Source organism: Tachyglossus aculeatus, chromosome 5 (assembly GCF_015852505.1).
Source record: "Tachyglossus aculeatus isolate mTacAcu1 chromosome 5, mTacAcu1.pri, whole genome shotgun sequence".
In the NCBI taxonomy this organism is placed as follows: domain Eukaryota; kingdom Metazoa; phylum Chordata; class Mammalia; order Monotremata; family Tachyglossidae; genus Tachyglossus; species Tachyglossus aculeatus.
In genome coordinates, this window is record NC_052070.1 from 97922472 (window position 1) to 97943629 (window position 21158).

The 21158-nt window shown below is 44.6% G+C and overlaps 1 protein-coding gene across 3 annotated transcripts in view; it reads right to left on the reverse strand.

Moving 5' to 3' along the window:
• The window catches only part of SV2B (synaptic vesicle glycoprotein 2B), a 155226-nt gene that overhangs the window by 11978 nt on the left and 122090 nt on the right, over nucleotides 1–21158 (reverse strand). For all 3 annotated transcript variants that reach the window (XM_038747123.1, XM_038747124.1, XM_038747125.1), the window contains 5 exons: nucleotides 13579–13712; nucleotides 12575–12664; nucleotides 6685–6795; nucleotides 5750–5838; nucleotides 3416–3580 (listed from right to left, as the gene is read on the reverse strand). In XM_038747123.1, coding sequence (XP_038603051.1) covers nucleotides 3416–3580; nucleotides 5750–5838; nucleotides 6685–6795; nucleotides 12575–12664; nucleotides 13579–13712 — 589 coding nt within the window. The remainder of the gene's footprint in view (nucleotides 1–3415; nucleotides 3581–5749; nucleotides 5839–6684; nucleotides 6796–12574; nucleotides 12665–13578; nucleotides 13713–21158) is intronic.

Sequence of the window (21158 nt, forward strand, 5' to 3'; positions counted from 1 at the left end):
AGAGACTGCAGAGGTGAAAGATCAGGGCTGGAGATGTAGATTTTGGAATTATCTGCATAGAGATGAAACCATGGGAGCAAATGAGTTCTCCAAACATGGGTGTAGATGGAGAAAAGAAGGGGACCCAGAACTGAGGTTTGAGGGACACCCTTAGTTAGGGAGTGGGAGGCAGAAGAGGAGTCCACAAAAGAGACTGAGAGTGAGCTGAATGCCGAAACTTTGGGATCTACCCTATTCCTATGGTGGAGGAGACTCCAATCCACTTAAAATATCAAGAACTGGGAACAAAAGGCTGAGTATTTACAGTTCAAACCCCAGTAATACAGAGTCAGATACTGGTCAGGCACTGACTAGGAAAACATACTTTTTGAGATAGTTTTTTTTGTGGAAAATTCCCTTCATGAGCTAAACCTGCAGGGGATAAATCCTACATTCAGCACTTAACTCACACACGATAATAATGGTATTCGTTAAGCACTTACTATATGCCCAGCACTGTTCAAAGTGCTGGGGTAGATACAAGTTAATCAGGTTGGACACAGTCCCTGTTTCCCACGGGGCTCACAGTCTAAGTAGGAGGGAGTAGGATTGAATCCCCATTTTACACATGAGGTAACTGAAGCACAGAAAAATTAAGTGACTTGTCCAAGCTCACACAGTGGTTGAGTAGGAATTGGAACCCAGGTCTTCTGACTCCCAGGCCTGTGCTTTTGAGGGGAAAGGACCATGATGATAGGGGTTAACAGCTTTAGGGCCATGTACCTCTATTCTCACCTAGAGTCCATAGCTACCCTATCAGCATGACTGCCAGCCTGACCAATGGTTTGGGGGCTTTCTGATTTCCAGCCCAGGTTCTACTTCCTGCTGCAATCCTGTGGTCTTCAGGACTGTTCCAGTTATTTAAAACTGACCACAATGCCTGGAGAACAACCTCTGGCATCCAGGGCAGAAGACGTCAATCAGAGAGAACTCTGAGCCAGTTAGGAGGCAGAAGAATCCAAACATCTCACAGAAATCACTGGGCTGCTACCAATATTTCAAAAATGGTTTTTACATGTGTCAAATTAAGTTTGCTGAAAAGGGAGAGTCCTGGAAAAGAGTGTGCCATTTAGGAACCATGGTTTTGAAATAGGAGATTTGAAAAAAACACTGAGTTTGCTCCATTGCAAATTCTAATCACTGAATGGGTCACAGTTAAGCCATAGGGTAGTAAAACACAGTGGTCACGGGAACTTGGAGGAAGGAGAACGATTCAGTGTATTTCTGCCTCAGATTCCATGTTCAGTGATTAAATTCTCTACCTGCTTTGATCCAGTGGCTGTGGAGAAGCTGGTCAGAGTTAGAATCTCTCACTGGTATCTAATTTTAGGTTAAATTCTTAATGGCTTGGTCAAATTCAGAGAGCTGGTAATCTCCTAAACTGCTCCTCGAGGTTAGGAAGGTCCTGTTGGCCTAAGGTTTTGGTTTGAAAACAGCCTACCCTCACCCTTCCCCTTCAGAGGACTCTTTCCCGTAGCTTTAGGGATCGATTTTGTTTGAAAGCAGTGTGGAAAGCAGCATAGCCTCGTGCAAAGAGCATAGGTCCTGACACTTGCCAGGTGTGAGGCCTTGGACAAGTCATTTAACTTCCCTGGAGCTCAGTTTCCTTAACTGGAAAATGGAGATTCAACACCTGGTCTCCCTCGTACTTAGTCTTTGAGCCCCACATTCATTCATTTAACCATATTTACTGAGCGTTTACTGTGTGCAGAGCACTGTACTAAGCACTTGGGAAGTACAAATCTACAACGTGTAGAGACGGTCCCTATCCAACAACGGGCTCACAGTCTGAAAATCCCACATGAGGCAGGGATTGTGCCTGACTTGATTAACTTGTACCTACCCCAGGGCTTTGAACAGTGCTAGACACATAGTAAGCACTTAACAAATATCAGTAGTCGGAGTAGAAGTAGTAGCCCAGAAAGGATTTCCAGGTTTATTCTGTTCTGAACTGAGCACAAACCAAAAAATAAAAAGTAATTTTCTATTCAAAGCAATCCAGCCAGATTATAGTTGATGAGAAATACTGGAGTTTCAAATGGCTTTCTGCAAAACCCTTGTTCTTGAAACTGGATAGAGGAAGCACTCTGAGAAACAGAGAAATGTTTGTTCTGGAGGACAATCAAAATCAACTAGCAAGACTTCATTGTCCAGTACCAGTAGATGTCAGTGTAGCCTAAGAAAAGAATCGGGTTGACAGTCAATATGAACTAAGGGAAGGAGATTGTTTTTTCAAAAGCTCTAGATTGGGAATGGCTGACAGATTTTTGGAAGAGTTAACCGGGCCCATTTTCTGTAGGGGTTCAGCTACTTCCAAGACTACTTTCAAGCGTTTTGCAGAATTTTCTGGCAATGGGGAGTCTAAATCCCTGATACCCTAAATCGGAAGCAAATTGGGAGGCACACTCCAGGCAGCAGGCCACCTGGTGGGGTTCATCAATCAATCAACCAGTTTGTAGAGCACTGTACTAAAGTGCTTGGGAGAGTATAATACAACAGAATTAGCAGACATGTTCCTTGCCCATAACGAGCTTACAGTCTAGTGGTAGCTTAAAATCTAGAGGTGCTTACTTTTTTATGGAATTTGTTAAGTGCTTACTATGTGCCAGGCACCGTACTAAGCACTGAGGGAAACACAAGTTAATCAGGTTGGACACAGTCCCTGTCCCACTTGGGGCTCAGAGTCTTAATCCCCATTTGACAGATGAGGTAATTAAGGCACAAGGAAGTTAAGTGACTTGCCCAAGGTCACACAGCAGACAAGTGGTGGAGCCAGGACTAGAACTCAGGTCTTTAGTGCCCAGAAAAGATCCAGGGTCCAATGCCCTGGTGAAGTTCATTTCCTTAAAAGCCCATGAGAATAAATCAACCAGTCAACCCAGTGAGCAGGTGCCAGTAATTTTTCCTCTCTTACCCACCAGCACGGAGGTTTGGATCCGTACCTGCCTATCATAGAACTGCCTACAGCAGTGACTCAGGGAATCAGCCCCCATATCACCTGCAGACCCTGGTAACTGTGCACTAGCTCAAGGAGCACGATTTATGTGTGCAGTGTCAGGCATGAACGGGCTTGCTAGCTGGCTCCTACAGTTCTCTCCACCAGTGAAAAGGGAATTCAATCCTGTGACTCATTATTTTCATGAGCTGGACTTCCCTTGTGTGTAATTAATGCTTGAGAAGACTACCTGTTGAGGTGTAATGTATGCAAACGATTTGCCCTCTGGTGATCTAGCCGGAAGGTCTCGGAACATCACAATCAAGTATTCCCCCCCCACACACACCATCCTTCCCTGGGGTCCCTCTCACGATATGACCTTTTGGTAGGGGTCAGTTGCTCACTCTCCAGCCTGAGCGAGACCTGGGGGAGTTTGCTTACTTATCATTGAAGTATCTCCCATTTCTGTGGATCTGGTTTTCCAGGGTGAAGTTGAAGGTGAAATGCTCCACCTGCTCTCGGTAGAAGGTTTTCGCTCGGGATTTGTAGGCTTCATCCTGAAGGTACCGAATCATGTCTGGGAACCACACAATCAGACCGTAGTAACTGTGCCGGGAAAGAACAAGGGTCATGGCACCAGTGTAGAAAGTCCTTTAATTAATCAATCTTTTTTTTGAGTGTTTACTATGAGCAGATCACTGTACTAAGCACTTTGGAGAGTAAAATACAACAGAACCTTCCCTGCCCACATTGAGTCTAGTGGAGGAGATAAACATTAATGCAAATAAGAAGCACTTAAATACCATAAAAAATATGTATTTCTCCTTAGAAGGAAAAATGGTAATAGTGCTTAGTACAGTGATCTGCCCACAGTAAGCACTCAATAAATACAACTGATTGATAAATAGTGTTACAAAACTCATTCACCACCACCACCCTCCCTTTTTCCAGACTAGAGAAATTGATCCAAGTGTGAATGACCAAGAGGTCAAGTGGAAAATGCACATGTCCCGTCTTCTAGTCCCAGCTCTGCCACTAGTCAGCTATGTGACCTGGGCAAACTATTTGACCTCTTTCTACCTCAGTTTTCCCAGCTGTAAAACAGGAGTAATAATACCTACCTCTTGCACCTTAAATGTAGCCTAGTGGTAAGCACATAAGCCAAGGAGTCAAAGGACCTGGGTTCTAAACCCAGCTCCACCATTTTCCTACTGGGTGATCTTGAGCTAGTCACTGCTCTGGGACTCAAGTTTCCTCTTTTGTAAAATGGGGGTTCAGTGCCTTTCATCCTCCTACTTAGATTGGGAGCGGGAGTGGGAGTGTGTCCAACCTGATTATCCTGAGAAGCAGCATGGTTTAGTGGAAAGAACACATGCTTGGGAGTCAGAGGTTGTGGGTTCCAATCCCTACTCTGCCACTTGTCAGCTGTGTGGCTTTAGACAAGTCTCTTAACTTCTCTGTGCCTCAGTTCCCTATCTGTAAAATGGGAATTAAGACTGTGAGCCCCACATGGGACAACCTGATTACCTTGTATCTATTCCAGCACTTAGAACAGTGCTTGGCACATAGTAAACCCTTAACAAATACCATCATTAGTATTAATATTATTATTACCTCAGCACTTACTACAGTCCTTGGAACATAGTAATTGCTTAACAAAACAAATACTGTAATAGGACTGGGGATAATTAATGTAAAAGTGGCTTTGAAAACATTAAAATGGTATTCAAATTCGAGCTATTATTTTTACTACATTGTCAGCTCTTTGCTGGTAGGGATTATGTCTACTAGCATTACTATACTCTTGCAAGTGCTTGGTTCAGTGTTCTACCCAGCGAGGATAGATTGATTCTAAGGCTAGGAATCCTTATACCAATGCCTGAGGTACACAGTTTATTGTTTGTGTGTCTTTATGGTATTTGTTAAATTCCTATTATGCTCAAGGCACTGCACTAAGCACTGGGGTAGATACAAGATAATTGGGATAGATTTAGTCCCTGCCCCACATAGGGATCCCAATCTTAATTCCCATTTTATAGATGAAGTATTTGAGGCATAGAGAAGTTAAGTGATGGCCCCAGGTCACACTGCAGACAAGTGGCAGAACCGGGATTAGAACCCCGGTCCTTCTGACTCCTAGGCCTGGTGCTCTTTCCACTAGGCCACACTGCTTCTCACTTTGACATTTCCTGTTAAATCCCATTACATTCTGATGATCTGTGGCCTCAATTCCAGGGAGTTCTGCCTTATTAACACCAGTGCAGAGGAACACCCCACCTAAAGCATCTTTGGATTATTTTCCAAAATACTTGGAGAGTAACAACAGAGAGAGAACACAGCCTACTTAATAATGATGGCATTTATTAAGTGCTTACTATGTGCAAAGCACTGTTCTAAGCGCTGGGGAGGATACAAGGTGATCAGGTTGTCCCACAGGGAGCTCACAGTCTTAATCCCCATTTTACAGATGAGGGACTGAGGCCCAGAGAAGTTATGTGAGCCCCACGTGGGACAAACTTTTAAACTGTGAGCCCACTGTTGGGTAGGGACTGTCTCTATATGTTGCCAACTTGTACTTCCCAAGTGCTTAGTACAGTGCTCTGCACACAGTAAGTGCTCAATAAATACGATTGATTGATTAAGTGACTTGCCCAAAGTCACACAGCTGACAAGTGGCGGAGCCAGGATTTGAACCCATGACCTCTAACTCCAAAGCCCATGCTCTTTCCAGTGAGCTGCTGGCCTACTTGGGAGAGAAGAGGCAATTTAACTTACCTTAAAGCTATTGTAAACCAAACTACAGCCAGGATCAGTGTATTCATCCTGTAGGGACCCATCACACAATACAAGGCATTGTCCCAGACCTACAAACCCACAAGGAAGAGAGATTAGGAGGTGGTGGAGGAGGAGGAGAAGGACAAAGAGAAGAAGAAGGAAGAGGAACTCCAAGGCTTCCAAGCCCAATCCCCAGCCTTTAGACCAATGACCCTAGTTGTTTCAAGCTGCCTCCAAACTATGTGGGGAAAGGAAATTGGGGCGAGATCTGCTGAGAATGAAAAATGGAGCCTGTGGGGGTTTGGTAGGGGGGTGAGGTGAAGTGAACATTCATTTTTCATGAAAATTCTCAGAGGGCAGGCCTCCCATGAAAATAAGATGCCACAGAAATAAAATGGAGAATAACGAGCCGAATTAAATTGGAGAAATGACAGCGTCCAACGTGGATGCCAACTCTGGTAAGCAGGCCTTTTATAAAGCATTGCTGCTTGATTTCACTCGCAAATTTTCTTTGCTGGAAAAGTTCAGGGTGCTTCACGCTGCAAGCTAGTTGTGGGCAGGGAACGTGTTTACCAACTCTGTTATAGCCTACTCTCCCAGGCAATTACAGTACAGTGCTCTGCACATAGTAAGCTCTCAGTAAATACCGTTGAATGAATGATTCAGAATGATTCTAACCCTTTGAGTTCATTAACTCAATTAGCTCACAGCTGTGTGAGATGAATTATTTTGATGGAACCCTCTGGAGGTGGGGGAGAAATCTGAATTTTCCACAGAAAGGTGGCCCACCCTCTAGATTCTCTTCTCTTTGGCAAGGAAACAAATAAGCCATGGGGCGGGGGTGTGGCCTGGCTCCATTTCTACTCCCCAAACCCTCAGCTCAGGGCTGTCAATACCTCCAGCTCCAGCTTCCCCGAAAGACCCCACCTGTATACCTGTTTGACAGTGGTTGTGAATCGGACCAGCCAGCGCTGATACCACGTCCCTGTCGAGCTCTGGATCTCAATAAACTCGTCCATCTGTTTTGGGGTTTTAATGTTGGAAACCTGAAATGCAAAGCCCAGCTTGAGAGCACAGACGTCTTGCCAGGAGTGACGTACAAGTCCACTCTTGTCAACATCTCTCACATAGTAGAGGGTGAAAATCCTCTAAAACAAAACAATCCTTTGGGGAAAACATGACTGGAAGGGGAGGAGGAGAGAAAGATGAGGAAACCAAGGAGCAAAGGTTAGCCCCCGGGAAGAGGCACTCTATCTTGTTATTCGAGGAACTGGAAGCATACTGTGCATGCTTCTAAATGCCTTCCCAAAAGAGCCAGCTGAGAGTTGTTGACATCACCGGCTTTGATTTTCCAAAGACTGTTCCAAGGAGGTCTCTCCGGCTCTTTAAGTCTGCCCCTCATAATAATGTTAATAAAAATAACTGTGGTATTTGTTAAGACTTACTACGTCCCACACAGGCACAGGTACAAGATAAACAGGTCTGGCCCTACATGGGCTCACAGTCTAAGAGGGAGTACAGGTATTGAATACCTGTTTTACAGATGGGGAAACCAATGTACAGAGAAGTTAAGCCATATGCTCCAAGTCACGCTAAGGCAGATGACGAACTGGGGTTAGACCCAAGTCCTCTCACTTCAGGCCCATGATCTTTCCACTAAGCCACCATGCTGTTTCTCCTCATTACGTCTTACCCAGAAGTTGGAATGCTTTGGTGGGCCGTGCATTTTGAGGGTTCATGAATGAAATGGAAGGTGTCTAAAAAGCTCCTTGAGGTGAAATTTGACGTTAAAACAAAGATTGCATCCAAATGATTATGCTCCTGTTCTCTTCTATTTTTTTCTCTTGAAAGAATACCTATCCAAGAGAGATCTGAATGCTGGAATGTTGGCAACTTAGAGCAGACTGATTTTAACTGACAATTAACAAGAAAACACCTCTTTGTTTCCCACACTCACAACAGATTCATTTTCACCACACCTGCAATCACTGCTCCCCATGGGGAAATATTTCCCCTTGGAAAATCCCAGCAGTGGACACCAGAGGGGCTCAGAAACTCGTTTAGGCGGATTGTGGAATTGAACAAATCAGACTGTACTCGGCAGCTATCGTGAAGAGGCTTATGCTCTTCCTCTCCCAGTGAAGGGCAGAGTTGTACAATGGGGAGTTTATCACACCTGGAATCTAGCATCTCGGTTACTGGTGAGCAGTTTCAGCACAGAACCACTGTAGTGGCAAGTAATTCTACTCCTTGAACAACCCCCTGTCTCTCCTAGACTGAGCCCATTGTCCCTGTAAGGGTGCCCCAGAGGGTTTCAAGGAGAGCTTTGATCTGTTCTAAGGGGGCATTTCCCAGAAAGTTGTTTAATTCACTTCAGGATAACAGAATTTGAACCTTTCCTGAGATTTCTCAGAGGGAAATCAAAGTTAATTCATGTCCACAGATTGTTAGGCTTGTTTCTATATGATGTGCTATGTTATAGATTTGTACGTAATCCAGCCTACCCACGTTTTCCAGTTTCACATCCTTTTGGCCTCCCATCTGCCTGAACATTTGCAGAATATACCTTTTCTCTTGAATCAATCTACATAATAATAATGATGATGGCATTTATTAAGCACTTACTATGTGCAAAGCACTGTTCAAGTGCTGGGGAGGTTACAAGGTGATCAGGTTGTCCCATGGGGGGCTCACAGTCTTCATCCCCATTTTAGAGATGAGGTAACTGAGGCCCAGAGAAGTTAAGTGACTTGCTCAAAGTCACACAGCTGACAATTGGCGGAGCTGGGATTTGAACCCATGAACTCTGACTCCAAAGCCCATGCTCTTTCCACTGAGCCAGGCTGCTTCTCTACATGAACCTGAAGATTCTCTTCCTGTGGTTCTTTGAGGGATTTCACTGGAAGGATCTCATCCCTTAACCTGAGACTCTGCTAAACCCTACAATAGGAAAGCCATGTGGCCTAGTGGAGAGGGCACAGGCCTGGGAGTCAGAGGGACTTGTGTTCATTCATTCATTCATTCAATCATATTTACAGAGGGCTTACTGTGTGCAGAGCAATGTACTAAGCGCTTGGGAAGTACAAGTTGGCAACATAGTGGCTCAGTGGAAAGAGCCCAGGCTTTGGAGTCAGAGGTCATGGGTTCAAATCCCAGTTCCACCAATTGTCAGCTGTGTGACTTTGGGCAAGTCACTTAACTTCTCTGTGCCTCAGTTACCTCATCCGTAAAATGGGGATTAAGACTGTCAGCCCCCCGTGGGACAATCTGATCACCTTGTAACCTCCCCAGCGCTTAGAACAGTTCTTTGCACATAGTAAGTGCTTAATAAATGCCATCATTATTATTATTATTACTATATAGAGACGGTCCCTATCCAACAACAGGTTCACCATCTAGAAGGGGGAGACAGACAACAAAACAAAACATGTTCTAATCACAGATCTGCCAATTGCTAGCTACGTGACCTTGGGCAAGTCACTTAACTTTCCTGTGCCTCAGTTTCCTCAACTGTAAAATGGGAATACCTGTTCTCCCTCCTACTGAGACTGTGAGCCCCATGTGGGACAGGGCCTCTGTCCAACTTAATTAACTTGTACTTACCCCAGCATTTAAAATACTGTTTGACACATAGTAAGCACTTAACAAATGCATTAAAAAAAAGGATTAATGAGGGAGGTGGAGGACTCTCCATTAACTACTGGTCTCCAGGAATATGCTAGATTCTGATTGGGGTGGTCATGGGGCAGACCTGCCTGAAGATGTGGGGGTGAATACTAAGCACTTTGGAGAATAAAATATAGCAATAAACAGACACATTCCCTGCTCACAACAAGCTTACAGTCTAGAGGGGGAGATAGACATTAATATAAATAAATTACAAATGTGTTCATAAGGGAGCAGATCAGGGAGACACAGAAGGGAGTGGGAGAATAGGAAAGAAGGATTTAGACAGGGAAGGCCTCTTGGAGGAAATGTGACCTCAATAAGGCTTTGCAGGGGAAAAGTATAATTGTCTGTCAACCCTGGGTGTCCCTTCCAGCTGAAAGATTCTAGGATTTCCTGCAGAGGAAGATGGGAGACACAGGGATATCAGAGGAGCACTAGTTGGCCATCAAATGAAGCAGCATGGCCTAATGGCCATATTGCTGTGCTGTACTCTCCCAAATGCTTAGTACAGTGCTCTGCCCACGACTGAACTCCTTATCTTCCCTCCCAAACACTGCCCTCTCCCTGACTTTCTCATCACTGTTGACGGCACTACCATCCTTCCCGTTTCACAAGCCTGCAAACTTGGTGTCATCTTCGACTCTGCTCTGTCATTCACCCCTCACATTCAATCTATCACCAAAACCTGCCAGTCTCACCTCCGCAACATCACCAAGATCTGCCCTTTCCTCTCCATCCAAACTGCTACCCTGCTGGTTCAATCTATCATCCTATTCTGACTGGATTACTGCATCAGCCTCCTCTCTGACCTCCCATCCTCCTGTCTCTCCCCGCTTCAATCTATACTTCACGCTGCTGCCCGGATCATCTTTGTGCAGAAACGCTCTGGGCATGTTACTCCCCTCCTCAAAAACCTCCAGTGACTACCAATCAACCTATGCATCAGGCAAAAACTCCTCACTCTCGGCTTCAAGGCTCTCCATCACCTCACCCCCTCCTACCTCACTTCCCTTCTTTCCTTCTACAGGCCAGCCTGCACCCTCCGCTCCTCTGCCGCTAACCTCCTCACTGTGCCTTGTTCTCTCCTGTCCCGCTGTCGACCCCCGGCCCACGTCCTCCCCCTGGCCTGGAATGCCCTCCTTCTGCATATCTGCCAAGCTAGCTCTCTTCTTCCCTTCAAAGCCCTACTGAGAGCTCACCTCCTCCAGGAGGCCTTCCCAGACTGAGCCCCCTCCTTCTGAGCCCCTTCCTCCCCCTCCCCATCTCCCCCGCCTTACCTCCTTCCCCTCCCCATAACACCTGTATATATGTATATATATTTGTACATATTCATTACTCTATTTATTTTACTTGTACATATTTATTCTATTCATTTTATTTTGTTAATATGTTTTGTTTTGTTGTCTGTCTCCCCCTTCTAGACTATGAGCCTGCTGTTGGATAGGGACCGTCTCTATATGTTGCCAACTTGTACTTCCCAAGTGCTTAGTACAGTGCTCTGCACACAGTAAATGCTCAATAAATATGATTGAATGAATGAATGAAATGCTCAATTAATACAAATGATTGATTGATTGATTGATTGACTGATTGATTGATTGATTGATTGAAAAAGCACAGGCCTGGAAGTCAAAGGACCTGAGTTCCGATTTGAGTTAGAGATTAGAGAAGTTAACCTGAGTTAGAGAAGCAGCGTGGCTCAGTGGAAAGAGCCTGGGCTTGGGAGTCAGAGGTCATGGGTTCTAATCCCAGCTCTTCCACTTACCAGATGTGTGACTTTGGGCAAGTCATTTCACTTCTCTGGGCCTCAGTTACCTCATTTGTAAAATGGGGATTGAGACTGTGAGCCCCACGTGGGACAACCTGATGACCTTGCATCTCCCCAGTGCTTAGAATAGTGCTTTGCACACAGTAAGTGCTTAACAAATGCCATTATTATTATTATTAATCCTGACTCTGCCACTTGTCTGGTGGGTGACCTTGGGCAAGTCACTTAACTTCTCTGGGCCTCTGTTCTCTCATCTTTAAAAACAGGAATTAAATACCGGTTCTCCCTTCTACTTAGGCTGTGCATCACCAGTGGGACAGGTACTGTGACCAACCAGATTATCTTGTATCTTTCCCAGTGCTTAATGCAATGCCTGGCACATAGCAGGCACCTCAGTTACCTCATCTGTAAAATTCATTCACTCATTCAATCATATGTATTGAATGCTTACTGTGTGGAGCACACTGTGCTAAGGGCTTGGGAGAATTAAAAAGTAACAATAAACAGACACATTCCCAGTTAACAATGAGTTTACAGTCTAGAGGGGAAGGCAGATGTTTATATAAATAAATTACAGTATGTACTTAAGTGCTTTGGGGCTCGGAAGGGGATTGAATAAAGGGAGCAGGTTAAGGTGAAGCAGAAGGGAGTGGGAGAATAGGAAAGGAGGATTTAGTCAGGGAAGGCCTCTTGGAGGAAATGTGCCTTCGATAAGGCCTTGAAGGGGAAGAGTGTAATCATCTGTCAGATATGAGGAGGGAGGGCCTGCCAGGCTAGAAGCAGGACATGAGCGAGAGGTCGGCTGCGAGATAGACGGGATTGAGGTACAATGAGAAGGTTAGCATTAGAGGACCAAATTGTGTGTGTTGGGATGTAGTCAGAGAGTACTGAGGTGAGGTAGGAGGGAGCAAGGTGATTGAGTGCTTTGAAATCAATGGTCAGGAGCTTTTTTTTGATGCCAAGGTGAATGGGCAACCAATGGCGGTTCTTGAGGAATGGGGAAACATGGCCTGAACGTTCTTGTAGAAAAGTGATCTGGGTAGCAGAGTGAAAGACAGGATAGGATAAGTGATTGTATTAATGTGGTAGCAGTTTGGATGGAGAGGAAATCACGGATTTGGTGATGTTGTGAATGTGGATTTAATAATGGATTGAATATGTGGGTTGAATGAGAAAGAGGAGTCAAGGAAAATGCCAAGGATACGGGCTTTGATACGGGCTTTAAGACTTTAAGACTGTGAGCCCCATGTGGGACATGGACTGGGTTTTATCTGATTAGCATGTATCTACCCCAGGATTTAGTTCAGTGCCTGGTACATAGTAGGTGCTTAACAAATGCTACAAAAAAAAGTCAAGACTTGCCTTCTGCAAGGGTTCAATGAACTTACCGTGAATACTTTCTCTGGCTCACCTTTGGCCCTCATATTGGTGTCATGAACCTGCTTGAGGATCATCCAAGCTTCATCATGTTTACCTGTCTGGGAAAACGAAGAAGAGTATCCCCAGTCAGCTGTGGAATATCACTCTGCTTTCTGGTTATTATGACTGTTAACTCTTGCTACTGGGGCATAAGAGGATGGGAACAGGAAGGTGGATTAGAAATGGCCAGTAACAAGATGGGTCTCACTCTGTCTCCATGAACAAGGCTCTGACTCATTGTTCCCCCGAGTAAGTGCTCCTTTATGCATTAGTTTACCCCACTGCAATGCTTCAATCTTACAAGGGTAACCTATAATTGCTAAATATTGGACTTACTCTCCTGGGAATCAACAATGAAATAAACATGCCTTCTCCCAACCCATAATAACAACAACAACAATTGTGGTATTTGTGAAATGCTTACTATGTGCCAGGTACTGTACACTGTACAGTATCTGCTGGGGTGGATACAAATTGGGTTGGACACAGTCCCTGTCTCACATCGGGCTCAGAGTCTTCATCCCCATTTTACAGATGATGTAACTGAGGCCCAGAGAAGAGTGAAGTGACTTGCCATGATCACACAGCATACAAGTGGCAGAGGTGGAACTAGAACCCAGATCCTTCAGACTCCCAGGCCTGGGCTCTGTTCACTAGGCCATGGAAGTGATGGCCTAGAAGCAGCATTGCCTAAGTGGATAGTGCATGGGCCTGGGAGCCAGGAGGACCTGGGTTCTAATTCCAGCTCCTCCACTTGTCTGTTGTGTAACCTTGGGAAAGTCACTTCACTTCTCTGGGCCTCAGTTACTTCATCTATAAAACAGATTAAGACTGTGAGCCCCATGTGGGACGGGGACTGTGTCCAACCTGACTAGCTTGTATCTACCCTGTGCTAAGTACAGTGCCTGGCACACAGTAAGCACTTAACAAATACCATTAAAAAAATAAAATAAATGGCCCGACTTTGACTCACCTCGAGTAAAAACCGGGGACTCTCAGGCATGAAGTTCAGGGCCACCATGGAAGCTAGGCATGGCAGAGCACAGATGATCACAAACACCCTCCAGCTGTGGAAATGGTAATTGCTCCCCATGCTGAAGCCCCAGCCTATGAACAGAACAAACCAAAATGTTGGGTGATCATCTCACCCAGGATCAAAGATTTCTTCTCTGAACACAAGCACTTCACAAGCACTGAATGGGTGCGTCACAGGTCGGGGGAGAGAGGGTAAAAGTATTTATCCATAATTCATTTTAATGTCTGTCTCTCCCTCTAGGCTGTAAACCCCTTTGGGGCAGGGAACATTTCTACCAACTCCGTTATATTGAACTTTCCCAAGTGCTGAGTACAGTTCTCTGAATACTGTAAGTACTCAATAATTACAATTAATTGACTGATTGATCGATGGATTAAAGGAATGGCCACCAGTATGATCTCACTGCCCTCAGTAGAGGAGCAGTGTGGTCTAGTGAAAGGAGCCTGAGATGGGGAGTCAGAGGATCCGGGTTCTGATCCAAGCTCTGCCACTTGTCTGTTGTGACTTTGGGCAGGTCATTTAACTTCTCTGTGCCTCAGTTACCACATCTGTAAAATGGGAATTAAATCCTGCTCTCTCTGACTTAGACCATAAGCTCCATGCCAGACAGACACTGTCTCCAACCTGGTTATCTAAGATCTACCCCAGTAAGAGCAAGCTGCATTCTTTTTGATAGAGTTGTAGACTGATGCTGTGGGACAAATATGGCCTGTGGAACACCTCACTACTAGAATTTGTGAAGGGGAAAGCATTTTTCAAACCGTGGTAACAGACAGGGCCCATTTCTGTCAGTTTAGTTCATCTCAGTAGCATTCACTTATGTGTCAGAGGAAGACAGGATTTTCTCCTCATCGCCACATATTCGTTCTAACTTCTCATGAAAAGTGGTGGGGTGAAAAGCAGGGCAAGGCTTTAGTGGAAAAAAGTAGTGCGACAGCTCTGATGAAGTTGAGCCTTTCCACTTCTGTGAGATTGCATGTATGGAAAGTTAAACCTTGTGCTTAGCTGAATGTTGAAGTATTTTAAGTGCTTGAATCGAGTTAAAATTGAGATCAAGTCAACTGTTGGTCTAAAATGGTATCAACCCATTTTAGTGAGGGCAACCAAAGACTAATCTTAGCAAGACCAGAAACTGGTGTGATCCAAGTGAGAAAAGACAGCATACTAAATTTCCTTCAGTCTCCTTCCTGTCCCTTTAGCACTCACATTCAATCATAATTATTGAGCACTGACTGAGTGCAGAGTACTGTGTTAAGCGCTTGGGAGAGTACAACAGACACATTCCTACCCCCAACAAGCTCACAGTCTAGAGGGGGAGACAGACATTAATATAAATAGATAAAAAATAAACAAATTACAGATATATACATATATACATAGGTATATACATACAGACTGTGGGGATGGGAGGGAGGATGAATGAAGGAGTAAGTAAGAGCGGCACAGAAGGGAGTGAGAGAAGAGAGGAGGGCTTAGTCAGGCAAGGCTTCTTGCAGGAGATGTGCCTTCAATAAGGCTTTGAAGTGGGGGAGAACAGTCACATCCAATCCACTGCTAAATCTTGCTGATTCTTCTTCTGAAACATTCCCTGGATCCTCCCCTTCCTCTCTTCCCAAATTATTACTAGCCTGGCTCAAACTTTCATCATACTACAGTTAGATTAGTGCAGCAGTCTCCTCAGTGACTGCCTCCAGTTTCTCCCCCATTTCAGGTAATTTGCCCCACTACTGCCTGTATCATCTTCCTGAAATGTTGCTCAGCATATACTGATTAACCTCACCTTTCAAAATCCTCCAGCGCTTACCCACCTTCACATCAAACAGAAATTCCCTACTCCACTCCCTCACCCCCATGTCCCTCCATCTATTTTGCACCACCAATCCCCAGGCCTGAATCACCTTCACAGTTCACTGCTTCTCCAAACCCCCAACACCTCCTGAATTTGTGCTGCAGAGCATCACTAGTAAGAAATCCAGGCACCAGGCCAACTTCATTCACATTAAATTCAACCTTGCTACGATAACTCTACCCTCTCTTCCTCTCAACCGCATTCATTCATTCATTCAATCATATTTATTGAGTGCTTACTGTGTGCAGAGCACTGTACTAAGGGCTTGGGAAGTACAAGTTGGCAACATATAGAGACAATCCCTACCCAACAGCAGGTTCACAGTCTAGAAGGGGGAGACAGACAACAAAACAAAACATATTAACAAAATAAAATAAATAGAATAAATATGTACAAGTAAAATAGATTAATGAATATGTACAAATATATACATATATACAGGTGCTGTGGGGAGGGGAAGGAGGTAAGGTGGGGGGATGGGGAGGGGAAGGAGGGGGCTCAGAAGGAGGGGGCTCAGTCTGGGAAGGCCTCCTGGAGTAGGTGAGCTCTTAGTAGGGCTTTGAAGGGAGGAAGAGAGCTAGCTTGGCGGATGTTGGGAGGGAGGGTATTCCAGGCCAGGGGGATGACGTGGGCCGGGGGTCGATGGCAGGACAGGTGAGAACGAGGCATAGTGAGGAGATTAGCGGCAGAGGAGCGGAGGATGTGGGCTGGGCTGTAAAAGGAAAGAAGGGAAGTGAGGTAGGAGGGGGCGAGGTGATGGAGAGCCTTGAAGCCGAGAGTGAGGAGTTCTTGCCTGATGCATAGGTTGACTGGTAGCCACTGGAGATTTTTGAGGAGGGGAGTAACATGACCAGAACATTTCTGCACAAAGATGATCTGGGCAGCAGCGTGAGGTGTAGATTGAAGTGGGGAGAGACAGGAGGATGGGAGATCAGAGAGGAGGCTGATGCAGTAATCCAGTCAGGATAGGATGAGAGATTGAACCAGCAGGGTAACAGTTTTGATGGAGAGGAAAGGGCAGATCTTGGCGATGTTGTGGAGGTGAGACCGGCAGGTTTTGGTGACAGATTGGATGTGAGGGGTGAATGACAGAGCAGAGTCGAGGATGACACCAAGGTTGTGGGCTTGTGAGACGGAAAGGATGGTAGTGCTGTCAACAGTGATGGGAAAATCAGGGAGAGGGCAGGGTTTGGGAGGGAAGATAAGGAGTTTAATCTTGGACATATTGAGTTGGTCTCTCGTCTGTCTCATTGATTCACCTCCCCATCGCCCTGACTCCCTCCCTCTGCTCTACCCCTCTTCCCTCTCCACAGCACTTATGTATATATGTACATATTTATTATTCTATTTATTTTATTAATTATATGTACATAGCCATAATTCTATTTATATTGATGCTATCGATGCCTGTCAACTTGTTTTGTTTTGTTGTCTATCTTCCCCACTTCTAGACTGTGAGCCCACTGTTGGGTAGGGATTGTGTCTATTTGTTGCCTAACTGTACTTTCCAAGCGCTTAGTACAGTGCTCTCTACACAGTAAGCACTCAATAAATACAACTGAATAAATGAATGAATGAACTTAGTTCAGTGCCGGCAACAAAGTAAGCGTTTAACAAATACCATTAAAATAGAAACCATAAAGTCTGAGGAATGACCTTTCAGCAAAACAAACAAAGCAGCATGGCCTAGTGGATAAAGCATGGACCTGGAAGTCAGAAGGACCTGAGTTCTAATCTTGGCTTTGCCACTTGTCTGCTGTGTGACCTTGGGCAAGTCACTTCATTTCTCTTTGCCTCAGTTACCTCTGCAAAATGGGGCTTAAGAATGTGAGGCCCATGTGGGATATGATTCACTTCTATCTACCCCAGCACACTTAGTACAGTGCATGGCTCATAACTCTTAACAAATATCATTTTAAAAAAGCAACAATAAAAAATTTAAATGCTTATACCCCCAGCTGCTGTTGGCCCAACGGAAAGAACACTGCTCTGGGACCAAGGGCTTGTATTCTTGCCCAGTTCTGCCTATGTTGGGGTATGCAGTCAGTTGTGATGTTTGCTGACCAAAGAACCAGCCAGGGCTTTCCTCAAGGTAGACTGACCCAGTGGGGATAGGTGGAGTCCAACAGAAATCCTGAAAAATAGCTGACTAATATAAGTGGCAAAGACTTCAGAGACTTCCAAGGCAACCATCTCCTGGGCCATGGAGCTTTGGCAAAGTTTTGGCTTTAGCACTATGCTGCACTCACTTTGGCTACAAATAGGACTTCCCCACATAATACCCTTGCACAAACTTTGTAATATGCTACACTCTTGCCCGCTTAATAATGAAATAATAATAATAATGATGGTATTTGTCAAGCACCTACTATGTGCCAAGCCCTGTTCTAAGCACTGGGGAGACACAAAGCAATCAGTTTGTCCCACGTGGGGTTCACAGTCTTAATCCACATTTTACAAATAAGGTAACTGAGGCACAGAGAAGTTACGTGACTTGCCCAAAGTCACACAGCAGAGAAGTGGTGGAGCAGGGATTAGAACCCATGCCTTCTGACTCCCAAGCCCAGGCTCATGCCACTGTATGTTTTACTCGGCCCCATTTGGAACCTGACTGGCAAGGATAAGAGATTGTGTGAATGATGCTGTACTACTTAATAACAATAATAATAATAATTATGGTATTTGTTAAGTGCTTACTATGTGCCATGCACTGTACTAAGGGCTGGGGTGGATACAAGCAAATCAGGGTGGACACAGTCCCTGTCCCACGGGGGGCTCACAGTCTCAATCCTCATTTTAAAGGTGAGGAAACTGAGGCACATAACAGTGAATGACTTGCCCAAGGTCACACAGCAGACAAGTGGGGGAACCTGGATTAGAACCCATGCCCTTCTGACTCCCAGGCCGTGCTCTATCCATTATGCCATACTGCTTCTTTTTTCTACCACAGCGCTTAGAACAGTAACTGGGCACATAGTAATTGCTTAACAAATACCATACTTAATAATTATTATTAACAGAAAATAAAATAAAACTTTTGCAGTGTGTAGTTCTAGAGAATTTGGCAAGTTGAACTAATATCTCTGAGGCCCCATATCCTTACCTCTCCCCTTCCTCCCCCTCCCTGAATCATTTATCCAATAAAAGAGTCAGGATTAAGCAATAACTGTGAACACAAGTCCATTGTGTTTTTCATTATCGTTAAACATCAGCAAAATGTGATCAAAACCAACTAATAATGGAAGCATTCCTTGGCCCTGGCTAAATGTTGAATAACCTGAATGAGTACCCCAACTAATACAAGCACTGCAAAATTCTAAGAGGGTCAGTGGCCTTTAAGGTATTGAATATGTAAGGCAGAGATTTCTTTGTCAGCTTAATCTCATAAATTACTGTTTGCTGGGAAGGCAAAGCCACAGAATATAGATGGCATCCATTGGCTCTGTCCTCATTTTAACACCCTGCAAATTCCTGCTGCTTAAACCGTGAAGGGCTCATCCACCTGCTTTGGTGAGGAGGGTCTCAGCAGTGTGGACTGAAGGTCAAATCCTTCAATGGAGAGACTATTGGAAGACTCTTGCTGAAAGGATCAACAAATCAGCTCTGCTTTCTGGACCAAATCCCGAATTTGGTAACCCAAATTGACTCACTCAGCATTTACCTGGTGGGAATGATTTATCCAGGTAAGAAAATGGACCAAAATAGACTGGCCCGTAAGGGACACTTTCTTCCACATTGTATACATGCAAAGTTAGTTATTTTCTTGCTGCATTGACTCATACAACACTAATATGCTGATCAATCAATGGTATTTATTGAGCGCTTACTCTGCGCAGAGCACTGTACTAAGTGTTTGTGAGAGCAAAATGCAACAGGGTTCGTAGACATGGTCCCTGTCCACAAGGAGCTTACGGTCTAGGTACAGGATCTGGCTCTATTTTCTAGCCTGCCTCTTGCTCTCCCTATCTACTCAGATCCTTTGCTTGAGGAGAGCCACCTCACTCTCATCATTGCCCATGAGGCTAGTTTGTTTGTTGCAGTGGTTTAGCAACAGAGAGGCACTATTTGAGACTGCACTATGTCTTTGAAGCACTTATTGGGTCCTCCCCTCTTATTTGTGTGCTTCTTTATTCTGCTTAACTGTTTCTATATATTGTCCTTTTATGTCCTACCCAGAAAATTGTGTGTTGTTGTGAGTATGACTTCAAACAATACCGTAGACTGTAAGCTCCTTGAGGGATGGGGATCATGTCTATCAACTCTGTTGTACTGTACTTTCCCAAGTTCTTACTATGGTGCTCTGTAGTAAGCGCTCGGTCACCAATGATGGTGGTGGTATATTGCACTCCATACAGTGTATATAAAAAGATTGTCTTTTGCCTCAAGAAAGACTCCTGTCTTTGCCTGGGAAAGCACAGTGCATTTCTCTCCTGGCCAGTAAAGACCCAAAGGTAATAATAATAACACTTGCAAAACATATACTGTGTGCCAAGCACTGATCTAGGCACTCGAGTAGATACAAAGTAATCAGGTTGAACACGGTTTCTGTCCTACATGGAGCACAGAGAAGTTGAGTGACTTGCCCAAGGTCACACAGCAGATGAGAAGCAGCATGACTTAATGGAAAAAGTATGGGCTTGGGAGTCAGAGGTCGTGGGTTCTAATCCCAGTTTTGACACTTGTCTGCTGTGTGACTTTGGACAAGTCACTTAACTTCTCTGGGCCTCAGTTACCTCATCTGTAAAATGTAGATTGAGACTGTGAGCCCCAGTTGGGACAACCTGATAACCTTGTATCTACCCCAGCACTTATAACAGTGCTTAACAAATACCATCATTATTATTATTACTAAGTGGCAGAGCTGGGATGTTAAAGATAATAATGAACACCTAGACCGTAAACTCATTGTAAGCAGGGAACAAGTCTACCAACTCTATTTTATCATAGTCTCCCAAGCGCTTAGTACAGAGATCAACAATTTCAACATCCATGCATAACAAATGAATTTCTCCTTGTGAAGGAAAAGTCGAGACTGGTGTTGAGGAAAAAAAATGATTTCCCAGTACCTTCTGGAAAAGAAGCAGGGCTGATGCACAGATTTTATTTTGATTAAAACACTGGGTACTATAGACCAAAATTCCCTAAACTTCCAGCTGGCTCAAAAGTGATCTCTCAATATGTCTCCATTATAAGCAATTAGGAGAGGGCAAAGAAGGAACAGCAAGGACAGAGGCAAGTTGAGGATAAATAATGGGGAAAAAAGCCACAGCATATAGAAGAATAATTTAATTTGTTAAGCACTTTCTATGTGCCAAGCACTGAAATAAGCCTCTGGGGTAGATACAAGATCATCAGGTTGGACTAAATCCCTTTCTCACATGGGATTTGGTAAGAAGGAGGAAAAACATGTATTCAATTCCCATTTTACAGATGAGAAAAACTAAGGCCCAGAGAAGTTAAGTGACTTGCCCCACGATCACACAGCAGGTAGGGGGCAGAGACCCAAGGTCAGTTCCTCTGACTCCCAGGCCTGTGCTCTTTCCACTGGACAATACTGCTTCTTCGAGGGAGCTGACCAAACCCCTCCTGGGTGTAATCACAGATCTCTATCAAGAGATCAAGATCAGGTGGTTGATTTCATTACTTAGCAATACACAGAGGAACCAAA